This window comes from Micromesistius poutassou (genome assembly GCF_964030765.1).
Source record: "Micromesistius poutassou genome assembly, chromosome: 19".
In the NCBI taxonomy this organism is placed as follows: Eukaryota; Metazoa; Chordata; class Actinopteri; order Gadiformes; family Gadidae; genus Micromesistius; species Micromesistius poutassou.
In genome coordinates this window covers 12,626,675-12,650,013 of record NC_140289.1, presented here as the reverse complement: position 1 = coordinate 12,650,013, position 23,339 = coordinate 12,626,675, and the positions used below count along the sequence as shown (strand labels likewise).

Here is a 23,339-nt window from a genome sequence, read left to right as displayed (position 1 = left end):
CTCTGGGTGTTAATTGGATTATAGATTATAGATTAGATTATATGTTAATCACTGTAAATGATTCTTCTAAAGGATTGGATTCAACTACAATCTTTATTGACATGTTGGACCAAAATCTTCTTTATCATCATGTTTGATCACAATAAGGAAAAGCTTTAATCATTTCATGAGAAACCATTCCACAACATGCAATTACCCTTTGTACTTCCACGCTGTGTGGATTGGAGTCAAGTAAGTTCATAACTACTGACAATTAGCCAATGTAACTGTATAATAAATAATGTATCAAATAAAATGAATAGGACAAGATAATATATATAATAATATATATATCTATAATAATGTAACAAATGCTTTATCTTGAAAATCAAGATAAAGCATTTGTAATAAATACTAGAAAGGTATGTCTTGAATTGAACTTTGACCACAAATATGGCCATGTTATCACTATATAGACACAGAGTCACATAGGCTGACTTAGCTCACAGAGTTGCATCTACCGACTAACTGTTTTCTAACCAGTGATGTTTGAAACATAGTGTGGATTTTTCAATTTTTACTCTTTTTTAACATCTGCTTCTACTTGAAGTCTGGTTTTACATCAGCATGAACAAGCGTAACTTGAAGAATGTGTTGGTGGTGTCCATTGGGTTCCTTTCCCTGTTCACGGCATATGGTGGCCTGCAGAGTCTCCAGGTAAGGGTGACAAAGATCTTGAATACTTATTGTAACGATACTATTGCCGTTTTGACATAAACATCTTTATTAACACATACATGAGTCATTGTAATGTTTAATGGTAAGTTTTCGGATAAAATACTATAAAATAATGAGATAAAAAGGCATGTTATCAGGATAGCATAGGAAAAAAATAAAGAGAAAAACTTAATATTTGGCATGTTTTACAGAAAAGGAAATTGCAGCCCTTAAACAGCCAGTTGACCCACTGTTTCAGCTGGCATAGATTACTATGTTGACGATCATATAGGACTAAGTTAGGGTGCTTTCACACATACAGCATTTAGTGCGCACTAAATGAGTTTGGTTGGTTCGGTACGTTTGCGTTGGTGTGAATGCAACCGGTGCACTTTGGTGCGCACCAAATCAGCCGTCCGAGACCTCTCTGAAGAGGTGGTCTCGATCCGCTCCGTCTCCCTACATGTGGCAAAGCAGCCGAAAAAAATGGTCCAAAACGATGCATTGTGGGTGTTGGGAGCACGGAATTATGGGTCAAATTATTCATTTTTTGTTTCCTGTTGATCTCACGCTTACCTATTTGTTTATTCATTGGCGGCTCGAGATGAAAAAAGCCCCAAAACTAAGGGGTCAGAACAGTCTCATTAATAATGAATGCACAGAGAAGGATTCACAAATGTATTTTGTGATTTATATATAAATTACTCTTCTCACAAATACATTTCAATGCACACACAAATGGATATCGGCATGTATAAATGTAAAATAAATCCATAAACAAAAATAAGTTTCACAAACACATTTCTGATCCACACACAAATGTGTCTTGTTTAAAATAAATGTAATATAAATCCATAAATATATAAATAAAAAAAATATTTGCAATTTTCATCAAAAATGTATTTGGATGTTGTTACATTTATATACAAACTGTTAAACTTGAATTTACAAGACGCTTTTCATTTGTGAACTTGTTTGCATTTGTGTGTGAACTGGTCTGTATTTATATGTGGATTTTTGAGACTCCCCTGACACGGCTGGATTCACAAATGCATTTTTTTCACCAAGGAACTCTCTGTAGCCAATCAGATGCCTCCTTAGTTTTCAGCCAATCACATGACTGCAATCCCACGAGGGGTACCTCAGCATAGACCTCTGAAGAAGTTGTCGGGAACTGAAGAAGTTTTTGAATGATCGTCCATAACGAACTCTGTAGGTGGCGAAGAAGTAAAAGCTGCGTCACGTTTTCAACTACAACCTTTTTCCATCTAGTTTCCACTTGGGTTTTGGATTGTCGGGCCATTAAAGTAGTAAACTATTATTAATGCTAACCAGGAGCTAGTTACAATCTGCGCAGACTTCATACGTCATACGTAGGGAGGAGGGAGTGCTCGCCACCAGTCACAACCTAACGTGATGGTCATTCCACACGCGATTTCAGTGGTGTATAAAACTTATTCACTGGCGAGGTTCAGCCTCTTTTCTCCACGACTTGACTTTTTGGTTTGACCGTGATAAGAGTTTGTTGGCTGTTATTGAGATTTAGATCGATTTGATCGATTTCACACATGAACGAGCAGCGTTGGCGCCCCCTCCGTAGGCGGGCTCTGGTGCCACTGAACTCCATTTCGGTGAAGACAAAAAAATAAACATTGCCGTTGCTATGCAACCTTGACTGGGAGAGTCGTGACGTCCTAAGTCTGCGCAGGTTAGCATTAGCATCCGCGTTAGCATAATACTTCTTCATAATAGTTACTACTACTTTAACGGCCCGACAATCCAAAACCCAAGTGGAAACCAGATGGGAAAAGGTTGTAGTTGAAAACGTAATGCAGCTTTTGCTTCTTCGCCACCTACAGAGTTTGTTATGGACGATCATTTGACCGAGAGACACGGGAGCCATGTGATTGGCTGAAAATGAGGCAGGCATCTGATTGGCTACAGAAAGTTCCTTGTTGAAAAAAATGCATTTGTGAATCCAGCCGTGTCAGGGGAGTCTCAAAAATCCACATATAAATACAGACCAGTTCACACACAAATGCAAACAAGTTCACAAATGAAAAGCGTCTTGTAAATTCAAGTTTAACAGTTTGTATATAAATGTAACAACATCCAAATACATTTTTTGATGAAAATTGCAAATATTTTTTTTATTTATATATTTATGGATTTATATTACATTTATTTTAAACAAGACACATTTGTGTGTGGATCAGAAATGTGTTTGTGAAACTTATTTTTGTTTATGGATTTATTTTACATTTATACATGCCGATATCCATTTGTGTGTGCATTGAAATGTATTTGTGAGAAGAGAGTAATTTATATATAAATCACAAAATACATTTGTGAATCCTTCTCTGTGCATTCATTATTAATGAGACTGTTCTGACCCCATACAAAACCCTCAAACCGCAGAGAAATGTGGACTAGTGAGGAGATAAAATGCCTCATAAATATTTGGTCGGATCAGCACATACAGGAACAACTTGCCACGACCCATAAAAACAGCGACGTTTACGCGCTATTCAGCAAGCAGCTAAGGGAGAAAGGTTATCTGCAGTCATTCAGGAGGCGGGCACGTCTCTTATGTTTGAAGTGGCGAGCAGTGCGCCGTCGGCGACTCCAATGCATCATGACGTTGTTTTCGAGTCGCAGCCGCAACTCATTTTCAAACTGAATACTTTGCTGAAAGTTACCGACACGCAACGAAAATCTGTCGCTCCATTTTGTTCTTGGAAGTGGCCCGTGAGTGGCGCGAAACTGCCGTAGTCTTCGCTGCCTATTTTGGTTTGCTTGGTCTATTTTGGTTTGTTTAGAAATATGCATATGTGAAACCGAACCGAACCAACGTCTGTTTGCTACATTGTATCATTTTTTGGCCTGGTGCAGACCAAAGCAATCTAACTATATGTCTGAAAGCACCCTAAGTTACTACGTTTAAAACAAATAAAAAACAGGTTTGGTTCACTGTCTTTTTAACATAGGTAGGACACTGGTCTGTCCACTGTTATATATCACTTTTGCTCAATAGAATGTGGAGCTTATTCACTATCACTTTTGTTTAAGTGCAATAGGAAGGGGGGCCAATGTGTTTTCCCTAAAGTTACGTCCCCAATTTTTTGATAGTTTATATTTAAGCTAGTACCATCGTTGTGTATAAACAATATAATCAGCCATGAGGTATATGAAATGCACCACACACCGTAGTGTCCGAGAAGCCTATCACCCTCCCCAGGCACAGCCATCAACATATAACATCAGAAACATACAATTTTGCACCTGTTTTGTCTAAATGACAAATTCTAATCTTATTTTAGATAGTTTGATGTAAAATTACATATATTATATATTCCGTCCAACTCCGTCCAACTCATCTTATTGCTACACAGAAAAAATAATGAAGGAGAGTCATGAATTATTGCGTTATCCCAGTCTATCCCAAACCAATTTCTGTTCTCTTAATTCTAAATGCCAGTGAACAGTGCCCGCAGTATGAAGAATAATAACATGAAAAGGGGATAATAATGACAAGGAAAATAAAGATTGCATTTTTGGACCAATCAATAAAACAATGAAACAGATCATAGCTCTCTCCAAGGTCCTGCAAGGTCCTCTCTCTTACGCCAATAACGCTCATTTAGAGCACCTTGTTCAAGGTTTAAAAAGCAATAATCTCTTTCCACCCTCTCCTTCCTCTAGAGTAGCCTGAATGCAGAGGAGGGGATGGGCGTGGCCTCGTTGAGCGTCATCTATGCCTCCATCATCATCTCCTCTATGTTCCTACCCCCCCTTATGATCAAGAACCTGGGTTGCAAGTGGACCATTGTGGTCAGCATGGCCTGCTATGTGTCCTACTCTTTTGGAAACCTCTATCCTGGATGGTAAATATTGTTTTCAACTGGATTTTTTAAATTATTATTATTGGTTGCCAAGTACAAAGTGCGAAGGCAACCTATTTTAATCGTGAGTGTTTTTATTATTATTATTCTGCCACGTTTGACTTACACAGCCTAAACCGCTCGCACACTTTTTCTGAAACTTACTACAGCTGTAGAGGCTGAGTCAAGATTAACAGAGAGCAAATATAACACTGATTGGCCTAAAGGTGGCGCTATAGCAACAGTCCAAAAAAGCAAACTTTGAAACAAGCATATCTCGTAAACGTTTTAACTTACAGTCATGAAACCTTGTTCACACATGCATCCTCACGCTGAACAAATATACCTATGACTTAATTTGGATGGATTTACGACTATTTTAAACTTTATTAAAAACACTAAATTCCCTAAGGATCCTAGTTTTTTTTAAACTTATATATGATATAATCTACGGACCAATGTCTTTAATCTGACATAAAAGAAAAGTCTGTAAAATAAAGAATAAAGCACCCAGGAGCCATTGAGTTTTAAAAGGGGTGTGGTTTAAAACACAAAAAGACTTAAGCTGTTTCTCAATGCCAAGTACGCGGACTACGTACTTGGCAAGTCCGGACTTCGAAGTACAGACTTCTGAGAACGCGAGTACGCACCTGCAATTGGAACAGCAGCAGACTCGATGACGTCACCACCTCAGCTCTGTTAACTGTGCTTTATGGCCTCAAACTACTGAACAATATTATATAAAACTAAACCCCAGCCTTGTTCATTTAAAAATAGTATGTTAATATTTTGAATGAATATAAATGAAAAAATATGCTTGTTGTGTGTATTTATATACACACAACTTTTTATATGTAGGGTACAGATGCGCGTGCCTAACTGCCTATGTAGTTGGAGAGTAGGCTATTATAACTAATAATAATAATAACGAATGAGCGAGAAATTACACAGATTAGAATAGAAACACACACACACACACGATCGGATGGATCCGACCGGGATTTTCGTTGCCATTGCGATGGGTTTCCTCTAGCAGCGACGTATACAATATAAACAAATTATATTAAACAAAACCCCAGCCTCTTTAATTTTAAAATAGTATGTCAATATTTTGAATGAATAGGCCTACATTTTTGTTATATATGTAAAATGTTCCTATATATTTAAGCAATAGATCACGACAGGGTCGACCCCCTTAACTGTAGTATAATGAACGTATATCACTGACTGAAGTGATCTATTGCTTTTATAAAACGGTTACGTAAGTATGGCGAAATGAAATTCATAGACACCCTCAATTTTGAAAAAGCAGCGAGGCTAATGAGCCAGAACGCTGACTGTCAAGTCCCTGGGCCGCTTTGAAGCAGAATTGCAATTTATTGAACAATTGGGCTGATTGTTTTTGTTTGATTGCGAGTTATGGCGCCACCTCTTGCCAAAGCAGTACTTTAATTTTTGGAGGCCTGCTTACACCTGGTTTCTATTTTACAACGCTTGTTCGTCTTTAGAATGGTTGAAATCAGTGTTTTTTCCCCTTTGCCTTTCATTATAAAAAATAGCACGGTGAGCACCTGCAAAAGTGGTCATTGGAAATTGACTGTTTGACGATATTTTTTAAGCAATCAAAAAATGTTTCTGAATTACCTAAGGGGGTTGTCCTTAATGGGCACACCAAATCGTTAGCCTCTTTGCAACCACACTAATTCTGGTATTAGCTGTATGTAAAACATAAGTAGAGGTAGAGAGCAAAATACATTATATAAAGTGTAATACATCTCTGTTCAACAGGTATACACTCATCCCCACGTCTGCAATCCTGGGTTTGGGGGGCTCCCCCCTGTGGTCGGCTAAGTGCACTTACCTGACCATCTCTGGCAACCTGCAGGCTTCCGTTGATGGCAAGAAGGGTTCAGACGTCATCAACTCATACTTTGGCATCTTCTTCTTCATCTTCCAGTCGTCTGCTGTATGGGGCAACCTCATGTCTTCGCTTATCTTTGGACAGGATTCAAATAAAAGTTGGTGTTTACTTATGGTGTAAATTTACTGGCCCACACAGATACACAAAGAGCAAAGGTCCATATTTAGAAAAGGGGTTAGGCAGGGTTAAATGACTAGGAGAGTTAAGAGCCTTTGCTTTTAGTTTGTGTGGACATGGCCCAATGGCATTCATGTGTAAATATGTGAGAATTTTTTAATCTGTATCATCTACTTTTATACCGACCTGAATTCTGGTAACTTAATGGGGATATTGTCTGGACTAACAGTCTGTTCTACTGATGCTGTATGTGTTCAGCCCATGCATTTGTAGTGAAACTAGTTTGTTCTTTATTGCAGCTTCCATCTCAGAGGAGATGTTGCAGTACTGCGGAGCAAATGTGTGTGATGTAACCCTCTCCAACACCACCAGCACCAAACCAGCAGAGGAGCTTGTCTTGACACTGGTGGGATGCTACATTGGTAACACCATTTATTTCATATCTACTTATGTCTTCTGATTTGATTTAATAATTGATTAATTAAAGTACAGCTCAACGGATCAGTCTTTTGGCCTATACGTAGGCCCAACATATACCCCCCAATGGTATCTCCCTCTGCTTCCCCACAGGAGTTGGGATACTGGCCATGATCATTGTGGCTGTGTTCTTGGACAACATTGACCAGGAGCAGACCAGACAGTTCAGAGGAAACAGGGAGCCCTTCTGCCAGACTTTCCTTTCCACTTTCCGTCTGCTCAAAGACCGGAGGTTGTTAATGCTGATCCCACTCACCATGTACAGCGGCTTCGAGCAGAGCTTCCTCTCCGGGGAGTACACCAAGGTACGTTCAAGTGTAGAAAAAACAGTGCAATAGAGACAGCCCCATCTCTGGTAAAACACAGCGCATTGAATAGGGCTGCTGCCGATTCTTTAGTCAACTTTAAGTGGTCACTACAAGCCAATAAGTCAGGTTATTATTCAAATGATGTCAATACGGGCTATTAAGGTGTGCAGTAAGCATCTTTAAATCCATTGCAATCTCAGTTTAAGAAATCACAAATTCTATAGATCAAAAATAACAATCAGGGATATTCATAGATTTAAAAAAAAAAGCATTTGACACAATAAATCATGACATGTTAATAAAAAAACTGGAACGATACGGAATCAGGGGTATGGCTGGCAAGTGGGTGAAGAGTTACTTGAGTAATAGGCAGCAATTTGTGAAACTTTTGATTGTTCCTCTATGTCATTGCTGTCAAAGTAAGGCCCGCGGGCCTAATCCGGCCAGCAGTGTAATTTAATTTGGCCCCCCAGATAATATCTAATGTCTATCAGAACTGGCCTGCCGGTATATCGCATTTCAGCGTTAACGCGTTGACGCTCGTCTTGTCAACTCCGGCAGCCCGTAATCCCGTTGTTTGTTGTCATTGTTGTTGGCATTGCTCGTTCATCGTAAAGGGGGGCTGGTTGTAGTCTTTTCGCTCGGTCTAGCCCTACTGTTGATACGGAGAACCGAGCGAAAAGACTACAACCAAACGTAAACAGCCCCATTTCCATTTCTGTTTCCGGTTCCGATCCGGTTTCCGTTTCAATGGGATTTACAAAATGCCAAATAAAACACGACAGAAACTGTATTTCGCTACGAGCAGATCCGATAAATTCGCTAGGAGGAGTTTGTTCAAATACAAGGCGAAAAAAGCAAATACAAGACCACGGATTTCAAAATGGCCAACTTTGACGGCACGCCACAGACACGCCCTTCAACGTACAGTCAAATGTTTTAAGGCGTTGGTTGAGCACCATTTTTTGCCTGTACTGACCAATTTTTAAGCTGATCTGATAAATTCCCTAGGAGGAGTTCATTCAAATACAAGGCGAAAAAGTGAAAATTGCCACCGAGAGTGAAAATGAAAAAATGCAAATAGCTGACTTCCGGTGGGTTTCGGGGCATGGGTCCAAGAGGCTTTTCTGTAGGTATTGTAATGGAGTCAAGATCATAGGAGTCCAACTTGATGCAATTAAAACTTTTTGCGGTTTGGCGGCCATGTTGTTTTGCTAATCGACCTTATTTTACTTTAGCAGTTGGAACTTTGGGCCCCGATAGCCACTGCGTCGGTCTCGCTCAAATCATACATTGCGTCTATGAACTGTGGCAATTTTAGTGACAGGCCACGCCCATTTCGATGCCACGCCCTATTTGAAAATATGTTGAGTTTATCTTGTTCAGCATTTGATTATGAACAACTTTTCTATTGGGGTCAACATCATATGAGTCCAACTTGATGTTGATATGAGCAATTAACTATTTTCGCGGTTTAAACCACGCCCGTTTTAGAACTGTGAACTGTGGCAATTTTAGTGACAGGCCACGCCCATTTCGATGCCACGCCCTATTTGAAAATATGTTGAGTTTATCTTGTTCAGCATTTGATTATGAACAACTTTTCTATTGGGGTCAACATCATAGGAGTCCAACTTGATGTTGATATGAGCAATTAACTATTTTCGCGGTTTAAACCACGCCCGTTTTAGAACTCAATGGCTCATGGGTGCTTTAAACTTGAATGTACAGACTAATATTTATGTCAAATTGAAGATAATGGTCCATAGATGATATGGGCTAAAGGATTTTTGTCAAAGTCAAAAAACCTGGGATCGTTAGGCAATTTACTGTTTTTAACTAAATTCAAAATGGTGGCAAATCTGGGAACCGGAAGTCATAGGTTCTTCAGGCATAGCCGTCAAACCGGTTATGAGTTATGCTTGTGCAAAGTTTGCATTTTTGGGCAGTTGGTATAGCGCCACCTTTGGGCCAATCAGTGTAATATTTGCTGTGTGCTAATCTTGGGTCAACCTCTTCACGTCTAGTAAGTTTCATAAAAAGCGTGCGATCGGTGTAGAATCCTCATCCTCATCCTCATCCTCATCCGCTTATCCGGGGTCGGGTCGCGGGGGCAGCAGCTCAAGCAGGGGGCCTCAGACTTCCCTTTCCCGGGCCACATTGACCAGCTCTGACGGGGGGATCCCGAGGCGTTCCCAGGCCAGTGTTGAGATATAATCTCTCCACCTAGTCCTGGGTCTTCCCCGGGGTCTCCTCCCCACTGGTCGTGCCTGGAACACCTCCCAAGGGAGGCGTCCAGTGGGCATCCTTACCAGATGCCCGAACCACCTCAACTGACTCCTTTCTAAGCAAAGGAGCAGCGGCTCTAATCCGAGTTCCTCCCGGATGACTGAACTTCTCACCCTATCCCTAAGGGAGAAACCAGCCACCCTCCTGAGAAAACTCATCTCGGCCGCTTGTATCCGCGATCTCGTCCTTTCGGTCATCACCCATCCATCATGACCATAGGTGAGGGTAGGAACGAAGATCGACCGGTAGATCGAGAGCTTTGCCTTGCGGCTCAGCTCTCTTTTCGTCACAACAGTGCGGTAAAGCGAACGCAATACCGCCCCTGCTGCTCCGATTCTCCGGCCAATCTCCCGCTCCATTGTACCCTCACTCGCGAACAAGACCCCGAGGTACTTAAACTCCTTCACTTGGGCTAAGGACTCATTTCCTACCCGGAGAAGGCAATCCACCGGTTTCCTGCTAAGAGTCATGGCCTCAGATTTAGTGGTGCTGATCCTCATCCCAGCCGCTTCACACTCGGCCGCCAGCCGATCCAGTGAGTGCTGAAGGTTGCAGGCCGATGATGCCATCAGGACCACATCATCTGCAAAGAGCAGTGATGAGATCCTCAGACCACCGAACTGCAACCCCTCCCCACCACGACTGCGCCTCGATATCCTGTCCATGAATATCACAAACAGGATTGGTGACAAGGCGCAGCCCTGGCGGAGGCCAACACCCACTGGGAACGGAACTGACTGGCTGCCGAAAACGCGGCAGAGTTCTCCCAAAGCTCTCGCTTTGGGAGTACAGAGATTGGATGGCCCTGAGGAGTGAACCCCTTACCCCGTACTCCCGCAGCACCTCCCACAGTTTCTCCCGGGGGACCCGGTCATATGCCTTCTCCAAATCCACAAAACACATGTAGACCGGATGGGCATACTCCCAGGCCCCCTCCAGGATCCTTACGAGAGTGAAGAGCTGATCCACAGTTCCACGTCCAGGGCGGAAACCGCATTGTTCCTCTTCAATCTGAGGTTCAACAATCGGCCGAACCCTCCTTTCCAGCACCTTAGAGTAGACTTTCCCAGGGAGGCTGAGAAGTGTGATACCCCGGTAATTGGCACACACTCTCTGGTCCCCCTTTTTAAACAGGGGAACCACCACCCCGGTTTGCCACTCCTTTGGCACTGTACCAGACTCCCACGCAATGTTGAATAGGCGTGTCAACCAAGACAGCCCCTCAACACCCAGAGCTTTTAGCATTTCTGGCTGAATCTCATCAATCCCTGGGGCTTTGCCACTGCGGAGATGTTTAACTACCTCAGTGACTTCCACCAGGGAAATTGACAACGAAACACCATCAACCTCGAGCTCTGCCTCCATCATAGAGGACGTGTTAGTCGGATTCAGGAGTTCCTCAAAGTGTTCCTTCCAACGTTCGACTACCTCCTCAGTCGAGGTCAACAGAGTCCCACCCTTACTGTACACAGCTTGGATGTTTCCCCGTTTCCCCCTTCTGAGGTGTCGGATGGTCTTCCAGAAACACTTTGGTGCCGACCGAAAGTCCTTCTCCATGTCCTCTCCGAACTTCTCCCACACCCGCTGCTTAGCCTCCGACACGGCAGCGGCTGCAGCCCTTCGAGCCAGCCGGTACCCTGCAACTGCGTCAGGAGTCCTCCGGGATAACATACCCCGGAAGGCCTCCTTCTTCAGTCGGACGGCTTCCCTGACCACCGGTGTCCACCACGGTGTCCGAGGGTTACCGCCCCTTGAGGAACCTAAGACCCTGAGGCCACAGCTCGCCGCCGCAGCTTCAGCAATGGAGGCTTTGAACACCGCCCACTCCGGCTCAATGTCCCCAACCTCCACAGGGATGCTAGAAAAGCTCTGCCGGAGGTGTGAGTTGAAGATCTCTAGGACGGGGGCCTCCTCCAGACGTTCCCAATTCACCCGCACTACCCGTTTGGGCTTACCAGGTCTGTCCAGCCTCTTCCCCCATTCCCTGATCCAACTCACCACCAGATGGTGGTCGGTTGACAGTTCCGCCCCTCTCTTCACCCGAGTGTCCAAAACATAAGGCCTCAGATCAGCTGACACGATCACGAAATCGATCATTGATCTTCGGCCTAGGGTACTCTGGTACCAGGTACACTTATGAGCACCCTTATGTTCAAACATGGTGTTCGTTATGGACAATCCATGACTAGCACAGAAGTCCAGTAACAAACGACCACTCGGGTTTAGATCAGGGAGGCCGTTCCTCCCCACCACGCCTCTCCAGGTGTCTCCATCGTTGCCCACGTGGGCGTTGAAGTCTCCCAGCAGAACTACGGAGTCCCCTACCGGAGCCCCATACAGGACTCCATTCAGGGTCAAGAAGGCCGAGTACTCTGAACTGCTGTTCGGTGCATACGCACAAACAACAGTCAGAGTTTTCCCCCCCACCACCCTTAGGCGTAGGGGGCGACCCTCTCGTCCACCGGGGTAAACTCCAACACCGCGGCGCTCAGCCGGGGATTTATGAGTATCCCCACACCCGCCCGACGCCTCACGCCCTGGGCAACTCCAGAGAAGAATAGAGTCCAACCCCTATCCAGGAGTAAGGTACCAGAGCTGAGACTGTGCGTAGAGGTAAGCCCCACCAGATCTAACTGGTAGCGCTCCACCTCCCTCACAAGCTCCGGTTCCTTTCCCCACAGTGAGGTGACGTTCCACGTCCCCAGAGCCAGCTTCTGCCGCTCGGGTCTGGTCCGTCGGGACCCCCGACTTTCACTGCCACCCATGTGGCAGCGCACCCGACCCCAGCGGGTCTCCCTGCAGGTGGTGGGCCCACAGGACGAAGAGGGAGGGGGTGCCACGTAGCTTTTTCGGGCTGTGCCCGGCCGGGCTCCGTGGCAAACCCGGCCACCAGGCGCTCGCCAGCGAGCCCTCCGTCTGGGCCTGGCTCCAGACGGGGGCCCCGGGCTTCTTCCGGGCAGGGTCTCTCTTCCTCTTTCTTGCATGTTCATTGGGGTCTTGGTGAACCATTCTTAGTCTGGCCCCTCACCTGAGACCACTCTGCCATGGGAGACCCTACCAGGAGCACATGGCTCCAGACAACACAGCCCTCAGGTTCACAGGGACACGCAAACCTCTCCACCACGATAAGGTGACGGTTCCAGGAGCGGTGTAGAATGTGCAATGCAAACGCGGCGGAATAATAATAAAACTAAGAATTACAAGAGGTTCCTCGCACTTCGTGCTTGGCACCTAATAATTAACTGCCTGTTTACAATTCCCAAATCTGTGGTGTTCTGTAAGTTTCATATTCAACCCACAATGAGTGAGTCAATAAAACTCCCTCAAGATCACTTGGTCTAGTTTTTGCTTATTAAGTACATTTGGTATGAATGATAATGTGTCATTCCATTTGATAATCTCATTTAACTTCAATTGGAGTGGATTTATAATAGAATTTTAAAAGTGCGATTAATCGTGAGTTAACTCACCGATACTATGCGATTAAAACTTTTAATCGTTGCCCAGCTCTAATATATATTCATAAATGTTAACATTTTTTGAGAAATGTGCATAAAATTATATGATATGAGTATAATACATTTTATTTGTAAAAATTGATATATTTGGATGCGTTAAAAAATTTAATATATAATAAATTAAAATATAAATAATAATAATTATGACTAAGGACACTTAAATACAATGAGATACAAAGAAGGGGTGGGATTTAATAAGTAGTGGGAAGAATAACTTCTTCCCACTCCTTTTCAGACATGTTATTCCAATCCGCAAGTGTTTGTCATTTATGTATCTAATTATGCTTTCTATTTTGTGTAACATCATTATTTTCTGCATTACAATTTCTGTTTTTCTTTTACGTGTTCGAAATAAAAATTTCAATCAATCCAATAATTTTAGTATATATCCATTTTAACACACATCTTTTACTAAAAAGCCTAAATGATGTTAGACAGTTAAAATGATTGTTTCTTAATTCTTAATTGAATAAATCTATAAACAGTATATTGATAGAAATATAATGAATTTTTGATAATGAACTTATATATATATAAAGTTTGACAAGCTGAATCTAACCCTACATTCAAAACATATATCCATTTACTCAAACTTCAAATGTTTCTATTTGTCCATTTCAGAACTATGTGACTTGTGCCTTGGGAATACATTATGTTGGCTATGCAATGATCTGCTTTGGAGCTACCAATTCAGTCTGTTCTTTTGCCTTTGGAAAGCTGGCACAGTACACTGGCAGAGCTCCACTTTTGTTCTTGGGTAAGTTGTTTCACAAATAATGTTATTTTGATTTGTCATATTTCCAAATTGAATGTATGCACTATTGATATTATTTCTTAATTTCTTCAAAGGTATTCATTCTTCATTTCTAATAATCTTTGTAATTTATCAATAATTAATTATTTGAGTTTAATTAATTCAGCATTATAAATGGATGTACATTTATTTTGTGTTAATGTCTGCATACTTCTCTGTAATTTCCAAATTCCTCTTTATCGTTAACAATGAAAAGAGTCCTTTTATATGTTATTTTGCAGCGGCCCTGATAAACTTCTCCTGTATCCTGGCTCTCTTGTTCTGGAAACCAGATCCTGTCCAGCTGCCTCTGTTCTTCACCTTCCCAGCTCTTTGGGGCATGGCAGACGCCATTTGGCAAACCCAAACAAACGGTAGCCTAAAATCTCTCAATCTGTGAAACTTAAATTATTAGCTTTAATTTTGAAATCAGAAAGGGCCTTGTTGCTCAGTAAGTTTGCACATACATGGAATGTTTAGTCAGCAACAGTGTTGGGTGAATCTTTTTGGGCAGAGGCAATGTGAAAATGAGCAATGGGCAATGAGCTGTCCATCCTAACGCTGGAGATAGAAGGCACAAGCTGACATGCTTTGGCCCACAAGGCGACTGCCAAGGTTTGCAGAACCTCAGGCTCCAAAGCCAGCTTTGCCAGATAGAATAGCTATGCTGGAGGCAAATAAGTCACCACACCAATGTAAAATATAACCGTGTTCTGTCTGTATACAAGTGCATCTCAATGGATTAGAATATTGTGGAAAAGATAATTAATTTCAATAATTAAACTTAAAAAGTGAAACTCATACATTATATAGATTCATTTCACCAACAGTGAAATATTTCAAGCCTTTATTTGTGTAAATCTTGATGATTATGGCTTACAGCTCATGAAAACCTAACCCTAACATTCAGTATCTAAGAAAATTTGAATATGACATACGACCATTAAAAAAAGATTTTTATTAGGGAAATGTCTGCCTTTTGAAAAGTATATTCTTGTATGTGCACTCAGTACTTGGTTTGGGCTCCTTTTGCGTCCATTACTGCATCGATGCGGAGTGGCATGGAGTCGATCAGTATGCTTCAGTATGGAAGCATATATGTAGCAAAATTCTAATTCAAAATTCAATGAAATTTGAAAATAGGTTATTTAAAGTGTATTTTAATATGCAAAGTGACAATGAAAGCCTCAATTCAATTTGAAAAAGTTATGATAATAAAAATTGAATTAACATTTTGTCACATTTTTTGAGTGCCTTTATTCAAATGGAAAAGCTATAGTGCCCCCGTGATTGCAATGCACTTCGCCACGCTCCATGTGTTGCAAAATTCAAATTACATTTCAATCTGCAAAACGCTTTGCAAAAGATTTTGCAATGTATCAGCGAATCGCATGTGGGCGGGACCTACGTCACTTCCTCGTTATTTCCATGTTTATGTTCGTATGTGTCAGCAATGAAGGAGATTGTCGCTATGCTTCGAAGTTTGGCAGATGATGTGGAGAACAATCATGTTGAAGACACAGAGGCAGTTGATAGAGTGTGTGCTCTGGGAGATAGGATAGACGACTTATCCTTACTGGTACGTTTTGACGCCAGTGTTGTAAACATAAAGATTTCCCAAGTGCTACAGACACTGGGTGCGAAACGTAGGGTCGAGAGACCTTCAATGGAGATACCCTTGGAGGCAATAGAGGGCTACCTCTCCCATGGCCTAAAGGTGAAGGAGATGGTGGACCTGTATGGTGTCCACAGATGTAGGGTGGTTCTGTATGGTGACCTGTATGGTGTCCACAGATGTAGGGTGGTTCTGTATGGTGACCTGTATGGAGTCCACAGATGTAGGGTGGTTCTGTATGGTGACCTGTATGGAGTCCACAGATGTAGGGTGGTTCTGTATGGTGACCTGTATGGAGTCCACAGATGTAGGGTGGTTCTGTATGGTGACCTGTATGGTGTCCACAGGTGTAGGGTGGTTCTGTGTGGTGGCCTGTATGGTGTCCACAGGTGTAGGGTGGTTCTGTGTGGTGACCTGTATGGTGTCCACAGGTGTAGGGTGGTTCTGTGTGGTGACCTGTATGGTGTCCACAGGTGTAGGGTGGTTCTGTGTGGTGACCTGTATGGTGTCCACAGGTGTAGGGTGGTTCTGTGGACACCATACAGGTCCGCCATGGGAGAGGTATCCCTCTATTGCCTCCGAGGGTAACTCCACGGTAGGTCTCCCGACCCTACGTTTCGCACCCAGTGTCTGTAGCACTTGGGAAATCTTTGTTTACCACACTGCCGCTGATTGATTGCAAAGCGCTTTGTGGAGTGAAATGTCATTTGAATTATGCAACACACGGAGCGTGGAGAAGTGCATTGCAATCACGGGGGCGCTATAGCTTTTCCATTTGAATAAAGGCACTCCAAAAATGTGACAAAATGTTAATTCTATTTTTATTGTCAAACTTTTTACTTTTTAAAATTGAATTGAGGCTTTCATTGTCACTTTGCATATTAAAATACACTTTCAATAAAGTATTTTCAAATTACATTATATTGCATAGGCCCCCCTCCCGAATAGCTCAGTCGGCTGCGAGTGGTCAAACCCTTGCGCGCATTTCGGCAGATTCACACCCCCGAGCTGTTTCACACACTTTATTGAGGGGCATTCTCGGTGGGCAACGTTGCGTGACTTAGTTGTGATTGTAATTAATAGGCAAGGCAACTTTATTTATACAGCACTTTTTCATACAAGGCAGACTCAAAGTGCTTCACATAGAAACATCTTCATGCAATAAAATAAAATAAAATAAAGAAATTGGATCTTAAGAAATTAGATGCGTAAAAGAAAATAAAGGCAAATATAAAAAATATAGGCTTACGTGTCCTGATAAATATATTGATACATCTTCCAAATGGAGGCGCAGCTTGAGATTAAGCTAATGTCTGACTGCCGATCTTTAATTAGTAATAAAATAGCTGCGGAAATAGATACAGAATTAGGCAGTGCTAGGTTGTATCGGTCCTCGCACATGAGCAGCATAGACGCACTTGTCGTTGCATGTTGTGGCAATCTCGTTTGTTTTAGTCCCCAGTTATTTAAGTATGAGAAGCCTAACCCTCTCTTAGACACGCCTCATTTAGCCAGGGAAGACGAGCATGCCTGTTGAAATAACCAAAATATCATATATATTTAGGGAATGAAATTAGCATGAGAGTTTCACACATATAAAAGTTAAATAATGCAGCCAGCAAATGGCAGTTTGTGGACGAGGGAGATTATGAAGTGGGTGTGCATTCTTTAATGCATGCATTTTTGGAGTCCTATGTTTTTTAGATTGTTACACTGTTTAATAACTAAAAATATGTAGTGTAGTAGTGGAGGGGCTTAAAGGGCAACGGCAAAGGGAGATATCAGCACAGGTCGTACATAGGACACGTGAAAGATAACCCTGGAGTCGATAGATGACTGGATTGGGCCTGCGAATCACATTGAAAGGGCCAACATGGCAAGTCTTTGGAAGTCACCCAGACTCTCTGTTTAGGGCAGAAGTGGGGAGCTTGCCTACGATAGTTAGCTTGAGCGACAGAAGAAGAAGAAGAAGACCTTCCACCAGGTACACATGCATCTCCTCACAAAATGCAGGGCAGAGGGCGCAATGATCTCACCCTTGGAAACAATGGCGGCTGGAAACCAAGCTCGGAAAAAACGTGTGGGATGGCATATTAGTATTCAGTCAGATAGGGCAACAGGCGGTCTGCAATTTATATTTGCTTTCAAATGTTGGTTCACTCTGTATATCAAGACTTAAAACAAAGATCACAAGAAGAGGATGAATTAAATAAAGTAAATTTATTGCATAAGAATATATTTGAACTTAGCACATAACATAGCACATCACGAACACAGTAGAGCTGTCAATCTTCCTCTAAAATCCCATTCTTTTCTATTTTTAATATTCAAATTGTATTTGAATTGTTAATGCTCAAAATGTGCCTATAATTAATACGTACTATGTACTTTTAAACTGAATACCAATGGCATTGCCAATATCACTATTGAAAGTTCTGCCCACTAGAGGGCATTCTACCAATAAACATTACTTTCTTGGCAAGTAAATATTAGGCACAAAAGGACATTATATTAACACCGCCTCTCCGCATTAATATCGGCTTGCGTTCCTCGTCGTTTTACATTTAGAGATTGTTGGATGTGATTTTTCCACACGTCAATTAAATAACAAATCATTGACTTGAATGTGTACTCGGAGAGTACACATAAAATGCGATTTCCGTTGGGTAAAAAGACAACATTCAATTTTTGTAGCACCAAGGTAGATTTTTTTTTCGGCTCGCTAGCAGAAAAGTCAGTTTAAACAATGACCTTTGGGTATGTTACAGCCTATTTACGTTTTGCAAAAGTGTTCTTACTGCATCCATAGTGGTAAACTATAATCGTAGACCTATAATTGTGGAAATCTGTTATATGTATTGATCATTCATCTCGATACATTAATTTATTTGCAATGCAATGCTGTATGTACATATAGGTTGCTGATAGGCTGCATATAGGCTAATTTAATTAATTTTGAACACTGTCGACTTGAGACATCAAGAAAAGGAAACAAGTACAATCTCCGCTTTCAGTTTCACATTTGCGGCCGAGGCTCTGTGCCGTGCACTGCTATAACATATTAGGATTATAGTAGTTTGCTTTAAGTGCTACATTTTATCTGATGAAATTTCTGTATTCACATGATTCTGTGTACATTTCTAGGTAGTATCTGCATTGTTAAATGCACTTATTGTAACTCGCTTACAAATGATAGGGTTAAGGCAAATGTATAAATGCTGCTCATGTAATGCTGTGAAATTTTTTATTTATTTAAATTTAACACAAGGCTATTTGGCACTTCAGGTGACAACTCCTGTCTTTTGCTTGTCTCCCTTTCAGCCCTCTACGGAGTTCTTTTTCCAAGGGCCAAGGAGGCAGCATTCGCCAACTACCGCATGTGGGAGTCTCTGGGTTTTGTCATTGCCTTTGCCTACAGCACTTTCATCTGTCTAGAGACCAAACTGTACATCCTGCTCTTTGTCCTGCTGCTCACGGCTGTGACCTACCCCGTTGTGGAGTATGTAGAATACAAGAACCCCACCCCGCCCATTGAAGAGGGCGTCTACTCAAACGATGGGGAAGCCAAAGAAGGTGGCTCAACATTTATAATTGCTGAGTGTAGTCTTTAAAGAACACTTTGTTCTTTGTTTTACAGTCTAAATTAGGGATCAACATCAAGGTCCAATCCCTGGGAGCCACATTGTTTGTTCCCTAGCAACTGTATTTTAATGTATTAAAAACAAACATGTTTTGACATCTTGATGAGATGTGTGACATTGGACCAATATACCTTCTTTGTCTAGATATTACAGCTATGATCTTCAGATTTCATAATTTGATTATTTATTTGTGATGGAAATTACTTGAGTATGTATGAATTGAAACCATGTAGTTTTCTTGCAGAAAAGGGCCATCGAATCAGGATCGCTTGTAAATCGCTTTAGTACAGGTTTGGTACGATCTATGAGGCATAAGGAGGGGAATTGTATAGGCACACATGGAGAGACGCTTAGCTGGATATCTGATCGATATGCAGCCTCGAGAGTTTCTGATCTCTTCTGGCTTATGCTCTCTCCTTGGTACTTGGCAGGTGTGGCCTCTATGACGTATAACGTGCTCTGATTGGCTATGGTGTTGAGCGCCCGCCTCCTAGTTCCTTGTATGTGTGCTGGTGCTGACATCTTGTGGCTATGTACGTTCCTGCTCCCTTGTGGCTATATGAGGATATTACAGCTAGCTATTATATGTGCTGATATGCGTCACAACCGTAATATATAATAAATATAAATATTTATGCAGGCTATGATATATTATATCACTCAACAGTTCACAACCCTGTTGGTTTTGTACTGTTTGCATTGTTTTATTTGTAAAAAATATAAGTTTTATGTACCCTTTGAATATGGATGAGGGAAAAGGAACCAACACTATGTCCTTTAAATAATACCATGGGTAGTTCCGACCGAAAAAAAATGCCTCATTACTATGAACATAACTCCACCACCAGCCGTAAACACATGGGACATTGTTGGAAAAAAGGATGGTTTTGTTTCAAATGCAAAGATTCAGCATGCTGATCTTTTCCTTCTAAAATACTCAATAAATTGAACCAATTGGATTTGCTTATTTATTTTACTAAAAGATCGAAAACTGCACAAATTCTTTTTGCTTCCTGACAAATTGGCTCCCAGCCATTTTGTCATCTGGTCCAGTTATTCCGTTGTTGAAAGTCCTTGCTAGCACTCAGAGAACCAGCTTTCCATGATCAATCATTTGTTCATCTGGTTTGTCATCAAATTGCAGACGACCAGAACTCACCCTTTCCTCTCTTCCCATTCTATTACAGGATTGGCTGTGTGCTTTGGATTACTATGGGGGTTAGTCTTATTCAGACACAAATTCATCGTTGGCTCTTTTAATGTTTTTTGGCTGTGTATTGTTTTGGATACCATCAGATATTTTAAATGTATTTATTGTTTCTTCATGCAACTCCACAGCATTGGCTACATGCTTCAAAGACAGCTGTTGGATGTGCTCACTAGTCTCACACTTTAATTTAGTTAATTTCTGTAGAACATTTTCAGTATCTTTCAAAAAATGTCGCTTTAAGGCCCCCCTCCTGAGTGGCCCAGTCGGCTGTGATTGCTCAGCATACTCACTCTGTTGGGAATGGTGGAAAGCTTTGCGTGTGTGTCTGCAAATTCACACCTGAGAAGTTGTAAACATTGCGGGTATGCCGGGAAGCGACTTTTGCACTACGTCGCATTATTACGGAAGTAAAGTTTGAGCGCAAACAAGCAGTTTCACACACTTATTGAGGGGTATTCTTGGTAGGTGCGAATATTCCCAGACTCTCTGCGATTTTTCTAGCTTAGCAGACATATATATATTTAAGCAATAGATCACGACAGGCTGTGGTATACGCTCATTATACCACAGTTAAGGGGCGTTGTCCGTCCCGACGCGCAGCGGAGGGGCGGCGACCCCCTTCACTGTGGTATAATGACCGTATATCACTGACTGAAGTGATCTATTGCTTTTATAAAACGGTAACGTAAATATGGCGAAATGAAAGTCATAGACACCCTCAATTTTGAAAAAGCTAGAAAGTCGGAAAAGCATTTTTTTTAACGAATACAAAAAAGTAGTTCCTCCTGGCTGCCGGCAAAGTGTACGGCGGTTGCTATGCAACACACTGTAGCGTCCTTCAGAGAGAAGGCTAGGCTAAAGACGGTAGCTTGATTCGCCGGCAATTTAGCCTTCTATCGAGTTCACTCGAACTCGATAGTAGGCTAAATTGCCGACCGTGTGCCTATTGCTTTACAACATTTCCACCCTCTCCAGCAATCAACATGTTTTTTAGGCTTCAGTGAACTACGCTATCGCTTTTATATATACATAAACAACAGTTAGAGTTAGGCGCGGAGTGATACTGGACTCTGTAAACTGAACGGGCGTCATAGCTGTGTGTATACGCTCAATATACAACGGTTGGGAACCAATCAGATCGCTTGATTTAGGCCCCCCGTTTTATAAATACACATATATACCAGTGACGGCTTCTCCAGTGAGGAGAGGGAGTAAGGTCCTTCTTACCATTGTTGAGAATAAAAAATGTAGATTGCCCAGACTGCTGTAATACATCAACCTTTTCACTCTTTCCACCTTAGCTCCCGTCACATTTCTCATAATCTCATCGTCAACTCAGTTGGGACCCCTGTGATCACTCCTTGTACTATTATTTTCTTCTCCCACAATCCACACTTGGGTTGTAATTTTAACCAAAAGGTCTCTTTGTCTGGGTAACACTTTATAATAACTATCCGTTATAACTAGTTAATAGATCATAAGTAAACTGTTAATTAATGAGTTATTAATGACTTGTTAAGTGTTTGTTAACAGTGTTTGTTAAGGATTTATAATGATGCTTTGTAGATAGTTAATAGATCATTAATAAACTGTTAGTTAATGAGTTATAAATGACTTGTTAACTGTATGTTAATGATTTATAACTATACCTTATAAATTAGTAATAGATCATGAACAAGCTATTAGTAAATTACTTACTAATGACTTGTTAAGTATCAGTTAATAGTTTATATATGTTATTGGGACGTTATTCTAAAGTTGCAACTATTCCTCATTTATTAACTGTTAGTAAATGAGGAATAGTTGCAACTTTAGAATAACGTCCCAATAACATACATAAGCTAATAACTAATACTTAACTAATATATTAACTCACACTTTACAGATCAGTAGTTAATAGTTTGTTAACCATCTACTAATACCAGTGAAACTTTGTAGAACAGCAAATGGGTGGAACAAGTTCAAGGTACAGAAATTTGATGTGATGTTTAAAATATCAAATTTTTGTACCTCAACCTTGTTCCACCCATAGGCTTTTCTGTGTACTGTATTTTACCAAAGAAACACCACAGATGAAATGTTGAACATTGTGTTTAATGTATAGAAACACACATACTGAGCCATCACATGGCAGAACAGCAGTATACAACAGTATGATGTAACGGTTACCGGTGTAACGGTAAACCGCGATAAAAATGTTGTCAATAACAATTACCGTTTTCATTTCAAATAAAATTATTATCGCGGTGGATAACCGCGCCCGCGGTGTGGAAACCGTGTGCTTAAATCCTTCCCAGCGCTTCATCCGAGCAGTGTTTGGAATAACGCCGTTTAAAATAACGGCGTTAAGTAACGCCGTTATTTTTTCAGTAACGGGTAATCTAACTAATTCATTTTTCCGTCGTTACAACGCTGTTACTGACAGTTAAATGCGGTGCGTTACCATGAATTGATTGAATAAACTGCGTAATCCGAACGCACCCCTGGCTGCACACACAAACTGCTAGTGAGGACGGAGACCGGGTGGGTTAGCGATTATGATTGGCTAAGGCAGAGTCGTGTTTCATGGTAGCCAATCGGAGCCAGTGTTTTTACACACAAGCCAGGATACGCGTGCCACACGCACACGCACACGCACACACAAACACCAAACAGATTCGATGAAGCAGTAGAAATGGCGAGTCCGGAGCAATCCGATGAAAAGTTGGTATTTTTAAGGTGGAGATATAAGCACTACTTCAAATTCATTGTGGTCAAAGGCAAGAATGTGCATGTAAAGTGAACATTATGAGGTCGCGGTCACGGCGATCTGCGGAGGAAGTGTCGGCGGGAGACGGAGAGTGTGTAATTGTTTACATATTGTTCTTTATGTC

General features: G+C 41.6%; 1 protein-coding gene across 1 annotated transcript; it reads left to right on the top strand.

Moving 5' to 3' along the window:
- The first annotated feature begins 495 nt into the window (after window positions 1-495).
- unc93a (unc-93 homolog A) lies at window positions 496-19,326 on the top strand. The gene is made up of 8 exons (XM_084483981.1): window positions 496-696; window positions 4,399-4,580; window positions 6,366-6,595; window positions 6,915-7,037; window positions 7,186-7,397; window positions 13,829-13,964; window positions 14,243-14,374; window positions 18,937-19,326. Exons 1-8 carry the CDS (start codon window positions 607-609, stop codon window positions 19,224-19,226), a joined length of 1,395 nt encoding a protein of 464 aa, XP_084340107.1. The 5' UTR covers window positions 496-606; the 3' UTR covers window positions 19,227-19,326.
- The last annotated feature ends 4,013 nt before the right edge of the window (window positions 19,327-23,339 follow it).

Bases quoted from the DNA above. Each gene is read 5' to 3' on its own strand.
- unc93a (XM_084483981.1), top strand. From the start codon at position 607: ATGAACAAGCGTAACTTGAAGAATGTGTTGGTGGTGTCCATTGGGTTC. The intron at 7,038-7,185 runs GTAACACCATTT...GCTTCCCCACAG, and splicing joins ACTGGTGGGATGCTACATTG to GAGTTGGGATACTGGCCATG. The intron at 13,965-14,242 runs GTAAGTTGTTTC...GTTATTTTGCAG, and splicing joins AGCTCCACTTTTGTTCTTGG to CGGCCCTGATAAACTTCTCC.